The following is a 19,651-nucleotide window of genomic DNA, read 5'->3' on the forward strand; positions in this document are numbered from 1 at the left end:
CACGGGAGAGTGCACTGGACCAGCACAGAAGCGGCAGTGTGCGGGTGGCGGCCACCCGGCGGCTTGTCTCCCCGGGCCCAGGGCCGAGCCAGCTGCCTCTTCCTGCCGGCTCAGCCAGCGCTCCCGCGGGCGAGGCCCGGCCGGTTCTGTCTCCGCCACCGGCTGTGTCGGTCACCTCTTCTTAGCAGAGACAAATCGTTTTGAAGTAGATTGTAAACTCCATGCCGTAAACTAACAAGCAGTCATCTCTCATATTTCTGATTATTGTTTTAACAGAGAAACTTGGACTTTTTTGAAATTAGAGGTAATATCTGAGAAAACAATGTGCCTTCTTAAATTTTTGTTTGTTTTCCAAATGGAGGTGGCCTCTGATTTTAAACCTGCTTTTCTCCGTTGACCCTTTTCTCGTGGAGTGTGATGGGAATCGAGCGACAGGGCGTCAGGCAGCTTGGGAAGGGACGGGGAAGGTGGTGTGGTGAAGCTTCTTGTCACCTGGCAGCCGAGGAGCCCTGACCCACCAGAGTCCGCACAGCTGTGCTGGGTTTCAGCCCCCGGGGACACTGGCCTTGGCTTTGTAAACTCTGGGCCACGCCTGCCCCAGCTCAGTCCCTGGAGCTCACAGCAGAGACTCCCCACCTGCTCCTTAGTGCCTTTGTAACTGGTAGCTAGAGTTCGTGCTGGCAGGTTAGGGTTAATCATTGTCATCAGAGTGGAAGACACGTAAAGACATCATTTTAAGCCAATCATTGTAAATCACTAAAATGGCCTTGTCAAAGAGGAGGGTTGTAGTTCAGGTCACGTGGCCGTGGTTGGCTTAGTACTTGGCCTGCCTGTGCTGTCCCGACTTGCCTCTGGTATTGGTAACTACTTCCTGGACAGGAGTTCCTTTTTCTGTCTTTTAAAACTTCTTATTTTAATTTTTTCCAGCTTTGTTGAAGCACAATTGACAAATAAACTTGTATGTGTTTAAGGTATACGATGTGATGATCTGATTTGAAATACGTTGTGAAATGATCACCACATCAAGCTGACACCTCCATCATCTCACATAGTTACCTTTGTTGTTGTTTCTGTAATGAGAACTCTTCAGACCTACTGTCTTAGTGAATTTCAAGTACACAATACATTATTATTAGCTGTGGTCACGGTGCTGGACTACAGATCCCAAAACAGTCGTCTTCCAGCTGAAGCTTTGTGTCCCTTGGCCAGCGTCTTCCCCCGCCCCTGCCTCCAGCTCCTGGTAACAGCAGTTGACTCTCTGCCTCTGTGAGTCTGACTTCTTCAGATCCCACGGAGAAGTGAGGTCGTGCAGCATTTGGCTTTCTGTTTGTCTCATTTCCCATAGCTCTGTGTCCTCTGGGCTCATCTGTGCTGCTGAAAGGCAGGGCCTTCATTTTCTGTTTCAGACGGAGCGATAGTCCATCGTATGCATACACCACAGTCCATCCACTCGTGTGCCAGTGGGCACAGGTGATTTCCAGGTCTTGCCTATTGTGAACAGTGCTGCAGTGAACATGGGGTGTAGGTATCTTTTGAGATCCTGATGTCAGTTCCTTTGGATATATACCCAGAAGTGGAATTGCTGGATCATATGGTAGATATGTTTTCAATTTTTTGAGGAACCTTTATACTGTTTTCCACAGTGGCTCCACCAAATTATGCTCCCACCAATAGTGCACAAGGATTCCCTTTCTCCACATGCTCACCAACACTTATCTCTTGTCTCTTTGATAATCAGCATCCTAACAGGTGTGAGGTGATACCTCATGTGGTTTTGATTAGTGATGCTGAGAATGTTTTCATGTACCTGTTGACCATTTATGTCTTCTTTGGAAAGATGTCCACTCAGGTCCTCTACCCATTTTTAGCCTGGTCTTTGGGTATTTTGTTATTGACTAGGGTGAGCTCCTTGTATATTTTGGATATGACCCTTTGTCACATATGGTTTGCAGATTTTCTACAGAGGGATTGCTCACCATGTGGTCCCCACTAAGCAGCTCAGACTTTTGGCCCCTGGCACTTTCTGAGTGAGGCCCAGTGGCTGGACAAGGCCAGTGAGGAGGCCCGAGGAGGCCACAGCTCCCTAGAGAGCATGTGCTGAGTGCCAGCCCTGTGCCTGTCACGTTACTTGCTCTGTTTGGTTTCCGTCACAATGACCCCAGGTGGGCAGGTCCCAGACTGCCTCCACTGGCACAAAGTGTAACTATAGCAGCATTTCCAGAGCCCTTGGGCTGCTGGCCTCAGTCTGTGTTAAGTGGAGGCAGGAAGGCTCACCGTTTGTCCTTTGCCAGCCTGCACGTCTCTGCGTCTGTGTGTTGCTTCACCAGAGAGCTTTCTAAGAGCCCACAGGGTGTTCTGTGCTCCACGTTTCTGCTGCTTTGAGAAAATCAGTCAGTTCTCATTATACTTAAAAGCAACTTGGTTTTAAAGGTCTTTTTCCAGCATCCATTAATTTGATTTTCAGGCTATTTTGACTATTTTTTACTTTTTATTGGTTCTGTAATAGTATTGGTTTTGTCCTCAGTTTCTTTAGTCAGCTCTGCATTCTCCCCTTTCTCTCATAGAACATGAAGAATTTTAAAGTTCTTCAGGCTGTGTTTTATTCCAGACCAGGCTTTGTGTTTGCCTTTTGCATGTTATATACCTCCTTTCATCCATCCACCCCCCCATCCACCCACCATCCACCCCCCCATCCACCTACCATCCACCCACCCATCCATCCACCCACCCACCCACCCATCCACCCACCATCTATCCATCTACCCACCCACCCATCCATCCACCCACCATCCATCCACCATCCATCCACCCATCCACCCATCCACCCACCATCTATCCATCTACCCACCCACCCATCCATCCACCCATCCATCCACCCACCATCCATCCACCATCCATCCACCCATCCACCCACTATCCATCCATCTACCCACCGTCTATCCACGATCCATCTATCCACCCACTGACCCACCCATCCACCATCCATCCACCCACCACCCATCCACCCACCACCCATCCACCCATCTATGCATCTTCCCATCTACATATGTCAGCTGTCCCTTTGGCTCTGATCACTGTGATTTCTGGCACTGACATTCTCAAGCCCAGAGAGACAGCGGCACTGAGCCCATGCCCTTCTTGCCTGAGCTGAGGTCCTCAGTGCCAACTGGGGTTGTACCTACAGGGGTTTCCCTTGGCTTCCTCTGGCTTCCCCATTATCCTGCCTGCTTTGTTTGGGGGGAGGCGGCAAAGTTACAGTCAGAGATCGATACTGTCCCTGTTGCTAGTGCACGTTTTCTAGGAATGAGGTGCCGGTGTTGGGGGGCTGGCCCGGCTGCTGCAAGAGTTATCATTCCAGGACATTGAACGGGTTAGCACCCTGCTGACCAGTGTTCCCTTGGCCACAGAAGGAACAGACGTGTCAGGACCTCCCTAGAGCTGTTAGGGTCGTCCCAGGGCGCCTTCCCCAGATGGAAATCTGGAGTAGTCCTCGCAGACTCCCAGTATGCGCAGTCTCAGCGTCCCCTCCCACAGCTGCTTCCCCACGTAGTCTATCCATGAGCCCCCAATGGGACCTCCTGCTGAGCTGTGGGTGCGTATCAGTGACGCGGATGAGATGAGACGACATCCTGACACAAGTCACTTCATTATGTCAAAATAACTTTACTTTTAAAAACAACTTTTTTGTCTTTATCACAAAGAAGTTGATTAAAACAACCACTGACGTTGCGAAGAAGTGGATCTGAACTCACTGAGCCAGTACCAGCGCCGCCTTAGTGAGAGCTCAGGATCTCCCTGGCTCGCTTCCTCCCGGGACGCCTGCTGGGGGCTCGGGGTGGGGGTCACATAGGCAGCCCCTCAAAACCTTCAGAAAGTCCCTCCCCTGCCTTATTTCTTTCTCGTGTTTGAAACTCTGGTATGAGACTCTGCACACTCCTCTTGTTGCTTTGGTTAAGTTTGTAGCTGATTTTCACCCCCTCTCCCGCCTGCGTGGCTGGGGCAAGGAGGGTCTCTGGTCGGTGTCCAGGTGCCCACCCACCTGGGAGCTGTTGCGTGCACGTCTGTTTGGTTCCTCAGAACTTTCAGTAGGAGCATCCCCGCGTCCCCTTCACCTGCTCCTCCGGGGACAGGGTGGTCCAGCCACTCCATCTCCAGGACTCAGCAGGGCTCTGCTCCCAGCAGTTTGAACACAGCCGGCCAGGGTTGGGCAAGCTCACTAGGCATGGCTGCTCCTAATCCCCCGCCGACCCCCGAGAACGATGGTGGGCACGCATCGGTCAGATCCAAGGGAACCCCCACTTCCCACCTCCAGTCTCGGGGTCTCTCTCTCTCCTTCCCACCTACATCTGAGCCCCAGCTCCCTGCCTGGGTCTGTCTGACGTTGCTTTCTAGAAAGAGATTGGTGGTGCAGTCTTGGGAACATAGGGGCCACTCCACCATCCTGCACGTGGGAGGGAGTACAAGTCACAGAACCGCTCCCTGGGCCTTCGGGCGTTGGCTGGCAGTACCTGTGCCCGTGTAGCTCCATGCGCTGCTCATCCCTCATGGGAGTGGGGGCGACCCCGCCAAGGAAGGGGAGGCGTGGGCTCTGCCCCCATCTGCACAGCTCACAGGCCAACCTCTGAGGGCATGTTCCTCTCCCTCTGTGCCCTCGTCTCTGCTCCACCCATGTGCCAGGGCCACTGTGCCAGGGCAGGGCAGGGCAGGGCAGGGCAGGGCAGGGCAGAGGGACCTCGTGGTGACCTAGAACCTTGCTGCCACCTTGGGACCAGCACAGCGAGAGTAAGTCGGGGGCTAAGCTGCATCCCTCCTTCACATCTAACTAAGGTACTGTGCTTGCGTGGCTTTGGCAAGTGGATTTGCATTCTCCGTCATGATGGGAGAGGAGGAACGTGGAGCTCAGCACAGAGCCGGGGGTTTGCAGAATTCTGGTGACTTTGCATTTTCCTTCTCAGAAAGACAGTGCAGCCTAATTGCATATTTTTCAAACATGTTTGCTAAGTAGTGGAGATGGGTTATGGTGGTTTATACTTTGCTGTGTGAGAAGGTTGTTTAAGACAGAACTCTGCAGTTTGGTTTAATGTGTCACATTCTTTATGGTTTGCTTTGGAGCTTAAAAATGATACCCAGATACCGCAGTGTATTTCTAGGGTGCAAAGCACTAGAATCTGAAAGCACCAGGCGGACTGCGGGCTTCGCTTTGGAAGCAGAGACTCGATTTCTGCCAAGATGCCTTCCAGCGCACTTCCTTTTTTCAGTGCTATAAGGTGTCTGGAGAGGGTTTTTATTAGTAATTATTTATATTGTGGAATTTTTTTCAAGCACAGAAGTTTAAAAGTAGTTAAGACCAGTGACCACGTACCTACTTCCAAGAAGTAATGTGTGTTAACACTTGGGTCTGTTTTGTCTCAGTGGAGGTCCCCTTGGTCCCCTTCTGTGTCTATTCCTTTCTCCCCAGAGGCCTTCCCCGCCAGCAGGTGTGTATCCTTCCCGCTGCAAGGGAACCCACTGGCCGGACTCCTGGTGGGGCCTCTCTTGTGAAACTAGCGGGAAAGCTGTAAGGGCTGTCGCAGGGAGCCCCGTGTGCCCTTCAGGGGCAGTCTGCCTCTGGATCTGGGACCTGCTTACACGAGAGTGTTCACCTGTGAAAATCCAGGGAGCTATACACTATAAAAAGATAAAGCCTGGGCCTCTGGGCATACCACGTGGGAGAGAGCTTTTAAGGTTTTCTCTTTACTGCTGGTTTTCAGCAATTTAATTATGACAAGTCTTGGGTCGGTTTTGTGTGTGCTGTTTGGAGTTCGTTGAGAGTCAGATGTTTTTCACCCCTCCCGCCGTTGGGGACTTTACTTACCAGTACACTAGCCTAGGTGAGTTTTTCCTACAGGCCATTGAGGTGTGTTCACTGTCAGCCCCTTTTCTCTCCGTACGCTTCATGTTTCGTAGTTTCTTCTGCTCTTTAAGTTCTCTGAAGTGTTCTTCTGCACGCCTAATATGCTCTCATTTCCATCCCATGAACCATTCATTTCAGAGATTGTATTTTAGTTGTTGATCTTTACCCGAGGATATTTTTCCATTGATTTTAGATGGGGGGGGGAAATGTCGATGTGAGGGAGATACATCGACTGGTTGCCTCCCACACATGCCTCTAGCAGAGCTGGGGATCAAACCTGTAACCCAGGTACATGCCCTTGACCAGGAATTGAACCCATGACCCTTCATGGTGCAGGCCGATGCTCTAACCACTGAGCAACACCAGCCAGGGCCAGAGGTGGTATTTTTATCTCTAGCAGTGCCTTTTGGCTTTTATAGCCCTTCCTTCATGCTCTCATTGTGTTCACACTTCCCTTGAACCCTTGAGCACGTGGACAGCATCTCCAAGCGTCTTCACCTTCCTCGTCTGCTGGCACATCATGGCTGTCACTCCTGGGTCTGTTCTGTTGACCGAGTTTTCCCATGGTTATGGGTCATATTCTTCTGTAACCTCACATGTCTGGTGATTGTTGGCTGAGTTTTGTTGTCTTCCTTTGAACTTAGAGGTTTCAGTAGGCAGTTAAGTTGCTTGTGGATTGGCTTGATTTGTTTGGGGCTTGTTTTAGGCTTTTTTAGGGCAAGTCTAATGTGGCTCTAACTATAGGCCGGCTTAGCCCCACTGTTTAAACCTAGCACATGTGGCCTCCTTTGAAGGCCAGGTGTTCAACGAGAACTGCTGGGGACTCGGCTCTCCCGGCCCTGGGAGTGCGGAAGCAGTCCAGCTGAGGCGCCCAGCTGTTCTTCCCTCGTGGGGTTTCGCCCGCTTTGCCCACGCAGCTTCCAGTTCAGCAGTGGACTCAGCCGCCTTCTCCGCGAGCTCTCCCTCTGGCCCCCTGGCTCCGGTCGTGCTGGGCTGGGTCCCGTGTCTGTGTTAGCTGTAGTCCACCATGCCCGCTTCCCTATCACGTGACAGTGTGTACCCCGAGCAGCGGCGCACAGGGGCGCGGGGTGCACAGGCCTCCCAGCGCCCTGCGTGGTCTGTTTCCTGCAGCTCTCCAGTGGCTGCAGGGCAGGGGGAGCTGTTTGCTCACAGGTCCCGACAGCGAGGGAGTCCGCGCCTCTTCACAGTTTTCCACTGAACCTCCTCTTTTATGAAGTGCTTGTGCTAGACTTCTCGCTTTTCTGTTAGATCATCTACCTTTCCTTAATGATTTGTAGACATTTTATAAAACATACTTTGGAAACGACTCTTGTGTTGAGTTTATGCCAGCTCTGCAGCCTCCCTGTTCATTCTCTTAGTGGTGTCGTGATGACCAAAAATCCTTTGTTGTAATGCCACCCAATTGGCCCTTTGTCCTTTTGTAATGACTTCACGTCCTGTTAGAGGGGCGTGCCTTCCGAGACAGGCAGGTGAAACCACAGTTGTCTTACCTTCCACCTTGGACTCACCCTCTGGACTGGTTTGAGTATATGATGTGAGTTAGGGGAAAGATTTGTTTTCCCCACCCAAGGCCCAGTGGACCAAGCTCCATTTGCTGACAAGACGATCCTTTCCCCACGATTGAAGAAGCACCTTTATCAGGTAATCCTATATATGCGGGTCTGTTTCTGGCCTCTGGATTCTGTTCCATTGGTTTCTGCTCTGTCATTGGATCAGCGCCTCCTGTCGTAATTGCTGTCCCTCGGTGGTGTGTTCTGAGACTGGGAGTCAGGTCTCGGCTGTGTGTTCGCACCACTCCGGCTATTTGAGAGTCAGTGGCAGTTTCCAGTCGCCCTGGCTCTGCCTGCGCTGGGTGAAGGCAGCTCTTGGGGGTCTTCACGGTGCCCATGCTGGAAATGTCAGCATTATACTGGGTCCCTGGGCGTTAAACTGTTTTGTATACCTGTGATCTTTGTTATGTGGCTGTTCAACTGTCTTGCTCACTAAAAATCTTGGGGTTGTTCCCCTAGTGATAAGTACTAAATGTGAGTTGGTTTGTCTGCCTTTTGAAAACCATCTGTTTTAGGTGACTGACTTCTGTAAGTGTCCAAAACCAGCATGATCGGAGATTTTTTTTCAGGGATGTGCTCCCCTCAAGTAGACTGCATTGTTCAGAAGGAGGTAAGGGAGAAGCCAGTGACTTACCAGACTTGGCGAGGACGTGCATCTGAGGTGGCCTGTCACCTCGGAGAGAAGCAGGTGGCGAGGCCGCGAGTGCTGCCGGGTGACTGGCAAACAAGCGGGATGGATGTGAGGCGGGCCGCGGCAGAGGAGACAGGCCCACGTGTGCGTGCAGCCTCTTCAGCCAGAGTCAGCTCCGTGAGCAAAGCTGGGGCCTGGAAGCTGAGTTTGGGGAGATGAGAGGAACCCGGGGGAACCAGGGCAGGAGCCGCCAGGGGGAGCGGGATCGCCTGTGTGTGTGTCCGTGAGCAGAGCGTGGACTCAGGTGAAAGGGGACCCAGAACCAACCTCCGGTTTCCCCTGGGCACCTGGGCGATGATCGTGGCTCCTGCGGGGGTGGGAAGAGGGGTGGGGAGAAACGGACAAGGGGCAATGGCAGAGGTCTGCGTTGGACCTGAGCTCGGTGCTTACTCAGTTTCTGAGTGGAGACAGTTGGACCAATGGATATAGAATGCAGACGAGGGGTTAGGCCAGAAGCACACAGTGGGAATCAACAATCTGGCATGGATTTAATGTCCCAGTAGACTTAGAGATCATGCAGAAAAGGCGGGTCTCCGTCCTGGGAGATGGGGGCTGGAGAGAGGGCTCTGAGGCAATAGAGCATGTGGGGAGTGAGTGTGGACTCTGGGGTCAAACTGTCCAGGCGTAAACCCCAGCTCTGGCTGTGGGGCTTAGTTCTCTCATCTGCACAACGGGGGACTAGGCCACCCTGCAGCAGTGGTGAGGGTTGCCTGCGTTAACATCTGGGATGCACGCAGAGCAGCACCTCACATGTAATAAAGAGCTAATGAGTGACAGCTGCCTTTATTTTTATTTATTTATTTATTTATTTATCTATTTATTTATTTATTTATTTATTTATTTTTTAAATGTATCTTTATTGATTTCAGAGAGAGGAAAGGAGAGGGAGAGAGAGAGATAGAAACATCAATGATGAGAGAGTCATTGATCAAGCCCGCAACCTGGGCATGTGCCCCGACTGGGAATTGAACCCTGATCGCCTGGATCCTAGATCGATGCTCAACCGCTGAGCCACGCCGGGCCGGGCGACAGCTGCCTTTATCCATGTGACTGTTGTTGTTTTCATTGCTTCCAGTCTCGTTGGCCCAAAGTGGGTGAATTGCCTGGAGGGATCGGGTAGAGACAGAGCCTGGGTCAGGTCTGAAGATGGTTATAGGCCCAGAGGAGAGAAAGAACATTAGAGGAAGTAGACTCTCCGTTTAGTTTGTCAAAAATTCAGTTTCAAAACAGAACAACAGGAAGATGGAAAATAATTAAATGAAAGATCTAACAAACAGATACTAAGAAAGAAGAAAACTGGCCTGGAAATATGAATTCCAGATGAAGCAATTCACCATGAGAATATGAGAGGAGCAGAGAGGGTGTGTGCGTCAGAAATAGAGCATCACACTTAGAAATCAAATAGGTGCAACCACAGAAAAGGGGGCATGTGCCTTAGGGGACACTGTCCTATGCCCTTTCCACAAACTGAGAGATCAAGCTGCTAAAAAATGGTAAGATGAAAGAGCATTTGAATGATAAAATAGAAAAATTAAATCTAACATATATAGAGGAGAACTTTGCACCTAATAGAACATACTTTTTTCCAAAAAGGTGCAGTGAATGTTCACCAAAATTGACTGTATCCTATGCCAGAAATGCAGACGGTACAAATTTAAAAATATTCATAACACAGATCACATCTACTGAGAGCAGTGTAATTAAATAGAAATCAGTCACAAAAAGACAACAAAAATAATTCATACATTTGAAAGTTTAAAACTATGCTTCTGAATAATCCATGGGTCAAGCAGAAAATTAAAATGGAAATTGTATTACAATCCTGAACTGTTTAACAATCATAATGCTGCAGATGAACACCTGCGAGATACCGCTGAATGGCTTTCAGAGGAAAATTTGTAACATTAAATGTATATATTATAAAAGAAGAAAAGTTGGAAAATATAGGAAATAAACTTTCAACACAGGAAGGTAGGGGAAAACAGCGAAATAAATGCAAGTTAAGATTAAGGAAGTAGGAAGGGTAAAGCAGAAACTAACAAAACAGAAAGCCAAACAAACAGTGACTAGTTGATTAATGAAACCAGAAGATAAGTCTTTGGCAAGTATGGTAAGTAAGGAGGGAGGAGCCCTGGCTGGCGCCGCTCGGTTGACTGGACATCTTCCCGGGCACCAAAAGGTCCCTGGTTTGATTCCTGGTCAGGGCACATGCCCGGGTTGCAGGTTTGGTCCCCAGTTGGGATGCATGTGGGAGGCAGCGAGTCGATGCTTCTCTCTCACATGGATGCTTCTCTCTCTGTCCGCTCTCCCTCTCCCTAAAATCAGTAAAAAAAGAACACCTTCACAAAGATGCATTTTATTTGTTGAGGTGAAATACATTAATTCCACACAGAAATTACTTATGAAGTGGGTAATGTACTTTCTTTTCCATTGAAAGCCACATAATGAGTGAATTCGATTAGGGCTAACCTTTGAAAAACGCTCTGTGTCTCTTTTTGGCAAGTCCCAGAGGCTCCCTGTGGTCAGAAGATGCCTTCGGTCTGCTGGCCACGTGGTTGTAGCTGACAGCTCTGAGCCTAGAATCCTGGACATTCCTTCCATGTGCTAGGTGACAGCATTCATATGTATCTGTCGTCACCACACTTCCCACAGCGGCCCTTTTCAGATGTTGCTCTGCCCACTCGCGGGGCCTGTGCACTCGCAGCATTTCCCGTCTGCCTGGCATTTTGCTCTCCAGAAGCACGTGCACCTTGTCAGGCAGGACGTGGGTTCGCCTCTGCTCTGCCAGGACAGGCTCACTCCAGACTCTCCTAGTGATGACTCAGGAAAGGCTTGGAGTTCAGATTCCGTGCCCCCTTCCCACACGCACACACACACATCTCCTCCGGCCCTCCGAGCTCTGCAGGAGTGCACTGCACGGAGAGGGTTCCAGGGGAGGCGTGAGGCACTTACCTCCCCTCTGGGGCTGTGGAATCCGGTTGCGAGGCCCATGGCCTGTGATGTGGGAACCTCACCCGGAGCATGAGGAAGTCTCAGCACTGTCACTGACTAATCTCAGGCGGGTTGTAGGTCTTTAGGCCTCCACAGCCTCATCTGTAAAATGGGCTGGTTGGACTACATCACTAGTTTCTAGACTCTGTCTGAGGAGGTACCATGGAGTCTAATTATCAGTAGGGCCCGAGGCTCTGCTGGGTGAAGGTCCGTCCCATCTGCCTTTGTCTGAGTCCAGGTGGAGACTCAGGCCCCAGGATGTGATAGGTCTTGTGGGCTTGGATGTCCTTGTGCTGTGTTTTCCCATTAGGGGACAGACTGGCATTTGCAGGGATTGGGGCGGGAAGAAAAGTGTTTAAAGAGACACGACAGTTAAGTGAGCCCGAATTCGATCCTGGACTGGTGGGAAATAGTTAGAAGGGACATTATTAATGAAATTGGAGTGCAGACTGTTGTTTCCCTGTTTTGGTAGCTGTCGTACTGTGGTTATGAAAGGAAATGCCTGCACTCTTAGGAAATGCACACTGAAGTGTTTAGGGGCAAAGAGGTTTGCTGTTTCCAAGGACATTCAGATAGTTTAGAGAGAGTTACATGTGTGCATGTGTGTGCATGTGTGTGAGTGTACATGTGTGTATGTGTGTGCATGTGTAAAGAGTATGATTATGCATGTGCAAGTGAGTGTGAGCATGTGTGTGCATGAGAGTGTGTGTATGCTCGTGTGTATAGGGTGTGTGCGTGCATGAGTGTGAATGAATGTGTGTGTAAATGTGAGTGAATGAATGTGTGCGCCTGTGTGTGTGAACGTCTGAGTGTGTGAATGTGCATGTGAGTAAATGTGTGAGTGCGTGAATGTGAGTGTGTGAGTGTGTGTTAAGGGGAAGAGTGGAAAGGGGAGTGAGGGAGACGGGGACTGATAGAGCAGAGGGAAACGTAGACAGCGGGGCTGCGAGGTATCTGGGCTCCTCTTATTGTTCTCATGACCTTTCTGCAGGTTTGAAGTTTACATCAAATAAAAAGTCCCGAACAGGGGACGCTTGAGGAAAGGGCGTTTCCAGGGTGCGTGACGGTGCTCTCCCGCGGCACCTGTCTGCCCGGGTCACAGCCCTGCCAACAGCTCTGCCTGCTGAGCACCAGCCATGCCCCCTGTGGTTCCAGGGGCGCTCACGCCAGTGCCATGCTGGCACACGATCCCGAGGGGCCAGGCCCAGAGGGCCAGCGCCAGGGAGGGCAGAGCCTGACTCGCCCGCTGCCCCTGCTCTGCGGCCTCGCCCGGGCATGGTCCTGGGGGTGTCCTGCACTGCAGGAACTGGAGGTCAAAGGACATTGACGGGAAGGTGAGCCACTGAGGCTCAGCTCCATCGGTGGGCCCTTTCCAGGGTGTTTTCTTGGGCAGTGTTGAAGTTGATGTAACACCTTTTACTGGGCTGTGGCCCTTTGTTCCCAGCCTCAGTCGGCAGCAGGGCCTCCGGGACCGCGCCCTGCATCCTGTGCTGACGCCCCTCCCAGGACGAAGCGGTGCCCCAGCGCAGTGGCCCGCTGCCTGGTGCTTTTCCTGCCCCCACGCAGCGTCTGCTGGTCGCTCACCGTGAGGGACACCTGAGATGACAGTGTGTTTAGACTGAAGATACGTAGGAAGATAAGAGTTTACACCCTTATAAATATAAGAAGCTACAGGTATTTATTTTTCCTCACCGCTGCTAGTTTAACAAAACCCAGTTCCCGAGGCAGAGCAGCGAGGTGGAGGCCCAGCCTGCAGTGCGTCCGGGGCACGTCTGCATGCGCCGGGCTGTAAATAATTCACTCATCGCAGCAGCGGGTAAAGGGCTCCTGTAAATTATACATGTGTCCTCCATGCGGCTTTGTGCTCCGTGCACTATTGGTTTCCCTCTGGAGCCTGCAGGGAGTCGCCTTTGTCCGCCTGGGCCACTGCATCGCTGGAGAAAGGGCACTAATTTGCCTCCTTGGGGAGCGAACTAAGGAACAATGTGTGTGGCCCGAGCCTTTGCCTGGGGCCCCGGGGGCTGTGCCGGCTGACCCTGGTATGGATTCAGAGGGGTGGTTTGCGGTGAATGGTTGGAAGTATTTGGTTAAATGGCATCACAGTGGCTCTTATCAGCTCTACCCAGGTAAAGTCCCTTGTGATCTGTGCACCTTGTGGTTGGCGGGGGCAGGCTGGCTGTGCGGCCTCCAGGTATGTGTGCAGGGCTGAGTCCCTGGGGGTGGTGCAAACATTGCCTGTGCTTGGTCCGGGTGAGGTAGTCTGGTGGACAGTGGTGGATAAAGCCCGGGTTATAGAATTAGCTCTGACATTTAATACTGCAGCATTATTATTATTATTTGCAACAGGCAACCTATGTCTGTGTCCAACCAACTTACGGGGGAGGCATTTCCAGTTTCAGCAAATCTGAAACAGGCTTTAAAAACTTTCCCACCGGGAAAGTGTTCCTTTCACTCACTTGGTTAATTGAAAGAAAAAAGAAACCACGGCAGGGACACCAAAACCAGGACGTGTCCTCTAAAGTGACAGGCCGGGCGGAGAGGTGGGTTCCCCCGGGGGCAGTTCCTTTGGTTCGGGGGCAGGTGCTGGTTTCCCACACACCTGACACCCAGAGAGCACCGGCAGCAGGTGAGGCGCAGGGGGACGCCCCCTGCCGGCCGTGGAGTGGTGGGCCCTGGCGCACGAAGGAGCTGCCTTTCAGGCCCCAGGCCACGCTTCGTGGACGGGCAGCCTCTTCCCTGTGTCGGGACAGGTCCGGAGTGGCCCGGGGGTGTGCGGTGCGAGATTCGGAACTGAAAACGGGTTTCCGAGGCGAGGGACCTGCGTGTGTGTGAGGACAGGGGAGGAGCTGGGCTTTTGGGATCCACGGGCAGCTCCGCCTTAGCGTCCCTGTGAGGGGCTCGCCACCTGCACGCGACTGTCCACCGTCCGGGGGGTTCGCTCGGAGGCCCCGGGGCGGAAAGACCTCTATCGATAGGCTCTGTGCAGTGGCCATGGCTCTCACGGGCCCTGGCTGCCGCAGAAGGAAACGGCCAGTCACGGCCTCGGGTGTGTGTGGCCTGGCCTCCCCGGTCACTGTCGGCTGTCTCGTCTGTAAGCTCCCCTGGCTTTGAGTTGAGGGCCAGGAAGCAGGCATTGGGGTGCTTCAGTCAGAAACAAAACAGCGGTGGGTGCGTTTCCAGGAGAGAAGGGAGGGTGTGGGAGGAAGGAGCAGGAAGGCTCCTGACTTCGTGGGCTCGGGAGAGCGAGGAACCCTGGAGTGGAGGTGGGAGGAGGCGCGCGCACCCTTCTCAGCAGAGCGGACGGTTTCTCCTCCATGTGGCCGTGCGCGTGCTCCTGGGAGGGGAGACAGACCCTCGAGACGACTCTGCTTGTTGTGTTGGAATCCAAACACCTTTCATTTGAGAAATCAAAGCTCCACACCCTTCATGCGGTTCAGCTGCTCTGTCTGCAGTTGCTGCCAGTCTTTTCCTCTTTGCCTTCCCGGCCTCACAGTCCAGGCCACCAGCACCCTCAGCTGGCCTGTCCGGACAAGCACTGGAAGAAGAAAAGTCTCTTCTTGATATTCCTGTCTTTCACTGTCCCCCAGGGCACAGGCCACACTGCTCCTGGGCTCAGGTCACTCCTGTCACAGGGCCTTTGCATGTGCCTGTCCCGTCCTGGAAGGCTTTTCGTGCTTCCCCAAGGTTGGTTAACCTCTGCTCATCCCTCAGTTCTCAGGCCAACCTTTATTGCCTCAGGGCAGGTGTTTTGGTGCTAATACAGAGTGTTTTAAAAATAGATTATTTTTTATGTGAGATCACCTTGTTTATCAACATAAAGGCACCAGGGTGCCTTTGCTCAGATCCGCTGATGGTGGTGTTTGCCTATCAGCAGGTACGAATGGCTTCAGCTTATTGCTGATTAAATTGGACATGTCCCCATGAGGTTAGGAGCCATCTCAAGCCCTCACTGGTGACTGTCCATATTTTCCTTCGATTAATTGATTTTTCTTACTGATGTGTAGGTCCTTTCAAATATAAAGAAAATTAGTCCTTCGTGTGTGTGATGTGTTATGTGTATTTTCCCACGGTTACTTTTTTTGTCTTTTGACTTAGCTGATGGTGTTTTTTACATAGAGATTTTACTTTTTATTTTTATTGAGGCACAGTGATGCTCGACATTATGTTGGTTTCCGGTGGACAGTGATGATTTGATATGTGTACGTATTGCGAAGCGGTCACCACAGGGGGTCTAGTTAACATCCCTCACCTCACATGGTTACAAAAATCATTTTTCTTGGATGAGAACTTTTTTCAAAATTTACTGGTTTTAGAGAGAGGGAAGGGAGAAGCATGGATTTGTTGTTCCACTTATTGATGCAGTCCTTGGTTGGTTCTTGGTGCGCCCTGGCTGGGGGTCGAACACGCTCCAGCCAGCTGAGCGACCAGCCAGGGCCCTGAAGAGGTCTTTAAGGCCTGTTCCCGTCGCAGCTTTCAAGTATGCACACAGTGTGTTAGCTGCAGTCACCATGCTGTTCATTACGCCTCCGGCACTCATTCTTTTTATAGCTGAAGCTTCTACCTTTGACCCCTCCACCCATCTCACCACCCCCACCGCCCCACCGCTGGTGACCACCAGTCTCTTGTCCGTTGACTCATTGTTTTCATGGCTCCGGCCTGTGTCGTCTGGCTCACTCAGGTGCTTCAGAATATGACCCCATGTTTTCTTCTCGTGTTTCCTGATTCCGTCTTTACACGGGAATCCCTGGTGCGGGGGATTTACTTCAGTGCGCTGGAAGGGATCGATTGCGTTTCTCAGATGGCCATCCGGCCACGCCTGCGCCGCCGACTGAGTAGCCCGGCTGTGCTCTGTCCAGCGATGGGCCTGTTTCTGCACCAGCGCCAACCTCCACCTCCTGGGGACCGGGGTGTGACGTGTCTGATGTTAGGTGGGGCTGCCCTGCTCATCCCTTGTCTGTTTGTTTTCCTATGTTTAGGTTTAGTTTCCACATGAACTTTCACACTCAGCTCGTCTAGTTCTCAGAAAACGTTATTGTGATGGTGTTTAGCCCCTCGAGGCTCCTGTTACTAGGCAGACATCAGACTTAGAGCCGGGCCTTGTCCCGGACCCCAGCCCCGGGGGGGGGATAGAGAGAGAGAGGGAGAGACAGGGAGAGCATGTGTGTGAGCATGCGTGTAAGTGCATGCGGGCGTGTTTCCTACATTCTGTCGACGCATGAAACCTCCACACCTGTAGAGCATTTTTGTTATAAGAGTTTATTTGAGCCAAACCAACAGCATGTGCCAGGGAGCAGATCACAGGTGCTTCAGAGTAAGTTTGCAGCTCCCTTGTGCACTTGGGAGGGGAGGAAGGTGCAGGAGGTGGGGGAGAGCAGGACGGGTCAGATGGCAGCACCCTTAGGGTCATGTGCCCTGCTCCAGGGTGGCTGTGGCTTAAAGGAGGCAAGTCAAAGGCGTGTTAACCTAAAGGCACAGAAACAAGGGCAGGGCTGGCTTCAGGCAAAGATAAGCCTCTTACTAAACAAGTAGGGGCCTGGGGCTGACTCCCCACCAGGTCCTGCCCAGTTAGGGCTTTATGATCAGATCACCTGGGAGGTTACTTTTGAAAGAAGCCCGTTCGTGCACAGTCCTGACATGTGGCATGGAGAGCTCTCCACATGGGGAGGTGCTGCGGGTGAGGATTCTTCACCAGGCATTTCCAGAGGTTCTGTGTGCCTGCGGCCTGCACGGGCCCTCGTCCCACTGCCCACCGCCGGGCCTGCTGCTGGGCCTGTCGTGGGGCAGCTCAGAGTCAGAGCAGGTGTCTTATCTCACAAGTAACATACTGGTGCTAATGAGCCTCTGGGACAGACTGAAAGTGACCACTGACCTCCCGTCACTTCTGAACCTCACCTGGATTGTTTCTGCAGCAGGCGACGCTATTTGATTACTTAGACCTTCTGTTTTCCTATTCAAATCTCAGTGCTTCCTGAGCTTTTAGGAGAAAGTGACCTCTAGTTATCACATGAATCCCACGTGGCCAAATTCCTGGTTTTTCTTTCTTGGACCCTGAGGGCTCACGTTCCCAGGGTGGGGGGTCTGTGCCCCAGCCTTCTCCACAGCCCCCAGGCTCTGCACTGCCCTCATCTTGAGTTGTGGGCACGGCGGCCACAGCCAGGCCTCTGTCCCATGGTCAGCATGTCTGTGGACAGGGTTCACCTGAAGGTCTAAAGGTGAGTGTCCCTTCTGACCAGTCAGGGGCTTCCCAGGCTTCACTCACCCCCACCCCTTACTTGTCTTCTCCCCACTCTGATCTCTCGTCACTAATGAGGCGCCTTCTAAATGGTTGACCTGGAGCCGGAGCCAGTTAACCAGTGCACTTGACTCTTCACCAGGACCAGCCCACACGGCTTATTGTGCACAAGTGACAGGGCACCGCGGGCAGCGGACAGACAAAAGAGCCACGTGGGACCCCTCAAAATGAGCACTGTTTCATGGGACAGCTTCGAGCCACAAAGCCAGGCTGACAAGCCAACCTCAGCCTTGCACCCACGCAGGTCTGGGGACTCCTTGGTCCCCTCTCTCCATGTAGGACCTTGGAGGGCATATCCCTCTTCCTGCCCGGCGGCCTCCTTCCCTTCCTCTCAGGTCTCACTGGCCAGCCCTGCCCACAGGAGGTGCGAGGGTGGCGTGGGGAAGATTACTTGTAAAGATAATGGGAACCACGGCTCTTTTTCAGTCTGAATTCTCTCTTTACTTAACATTACCCATCTGTTTGTTTGGTTTTTCTGCATTTAAAATATTTTTAATTTTTATCAGTTACAGTTGACATTCAGTGTTATATTAGTTAAGGTGTATGGCATGGTGGTTGATGTTTTGTAGATGGTAGTGCTATTTTGTAGATGGCTCCGCAGCAAATCTCCTGGGCACGTGTGCCGCCTGCCTCCTCAGGTGACCTGTGACCGAGCTGTCACAGGGACATGGGTGCTGACGCACTTTATCTGGACATTATGCCTGGACACTTCCATCAGAGACCTGCCCAGTGCAGAAGTGCGCATGTGTGAGTGGGTGGCTGGCGGCCTCCTGTCAGGACAGGAGCGGCGTCCCAGGTCCTGCCCACCACGCCTCTCCCCACGTGACCAGCCCTGACCTCATGCACCGTCGAGCCTGAGCGTCGCAGGTGCACTCCCTCAGAGCTCCTGGTGGGCAGCCTTCTTTCTGTTGAGTGTGCCCCCCCGTGCCACCTGTCCCGTGCTCTGTCCCCTGTGCCTAGAACAGCACTGGGTGCCTTAGGTGCTGGGTGCAGTGCCTGGGTGTGTGTGCTCGAGAAGCTGCTTGGGGAGAGCCCCCATCGCTGCTGTGGGCAGGAGTGGGGACACGCCTGCAGGTGAGGTCTGTGCTGGTCCCACAGAGCTGAACGGCGCTGACCTGAAGGACTGCGTGAGCAACCACAGCCTGAGCAGCAATGCCAGCCTCCCTAGCGTGCAGAGCTGCAGGCGCCTGCGCGAGAGGAGGGTCGCCAGCTGGGCCGTGTCCTTCGAGCGGCTTCTGCAGGACCCCCTCGGCATCCGATACTTCTCTGTGAGTAGGGACAGGCCTCAGGGCTCTTGCCCAGGCCTCAGCATGTTGGCTCAGACCCCAGGATGGTGGTGGCAGGGGGTCACCGTACAGGCCCTGAGCGGCCCCACTGGGGCTAAGGGGGTCGGAGGGCACCTGGCTCCCCATTTACGAGGGTTTCTCGTAAATACTTGGAAGGCAGCCGCACGTGGGCAGGTCCTGCTGTTTGAGGGGCACCCAGCTCCTGTGAACACAGCTGCTAGCGTAGAGTGGTCCTCACGGTGGGGCAGCTTTAAGTGCGTCTCCCCAGCCCTCGGGTAGGTGATGGCAGATGCTCCTGACCCCCAGTTCTGTGGAAGGAAAGTGGGAATGAAGAAGCAGCCCACGGGGAGGCGGGTTGCACAGGAACCACCGACTTCACCTTTTTCCGACCACTGTGAGGAAGTTAACTGACTGTGTTTTTTTAGGATTTTCTAAGGAAGGAATTCAGTGAAGAAAACATTTTATTCTGGCAGGCCTGTGAACACTTTAATCATGTTCCCGCACACGACAAAAAAGAGGTACGTTTCTCCGCGCCCAAGAAGTGGGTGGTCGTGGGGCAGGCTGATTTCGTGTGGGCAGCCCCTGGGGCGTCGGAAAGTGCACGTGAGAGCATCTTCACAGGACTCAGAGCTTCTCAGAACAGGCCCGAGAGTGCGTGGTGTTCAGTTGTGCCTAAATGCCACACGATGGAAGCACTTCTCTCAGGAACTGTCACTCTCCAGAGCATTTGAGATCTTGCTTCCCAGCAATGTCATCAGTTTGACTCAAATAAACTCATAAAAATTCTCTACAAAAAAAAACAAAAAAACCCCACTCCTCCCAGAATAGGTTCTCAGGGTGTCAGGGTGCATGGTATTTAGCTATGCCTAAGCAGTCTGCATGAGTGCTGTCACCCAGCCTCCCATCGCGGCTGCTCCCATCGCAGCT

General features: G+C 52.4%; 1 protein-coding gene across 4 annotated transcripts in view; it reads left to right on the forward strand.

The window, feature by feature from the left end:
• RGS12 (regulator of G protein signaling 12) overlaps positions 1-19,651 on the forward strand; it is an 80,612-nt gene that overhangs the window by 44,489 nt on the left and 16,472 nt on the right. For all 4 annotated transcript variants that reach the window (XR_013998381.1, XM_081131321.1, XM_081131322.1 and 1 more), the window contains exons 5-6: positions 18,537-18,706; positions 19,150-19,242. Coding sequence is in view for 3 of the 4 variants with exons in the window: in XM_081131321.1 (XP_080987447.1) it covers positions 18,537-18,706; positions 19,150-19,242 (263 nt within the window). In the remaining variant the exon portion in view is untranslated. The remainder of the gene's footprint in view (positions 1-18,536; positions 18,707-19,149; positions 19,243-19,651) is intronic.

This window comes from Miniopterus schreibersii (assembly GCF_964146895.1).
Source record: "Miniopterus schreibersii genome assembly, chromosome: 1".
Taxonomy (NCBI): Eukaryota; Metazoa; Chordata; class Mammalia; order Chiroptera; family Miniopteridae; genus Miniopterus; species Miniopterus schreibersii.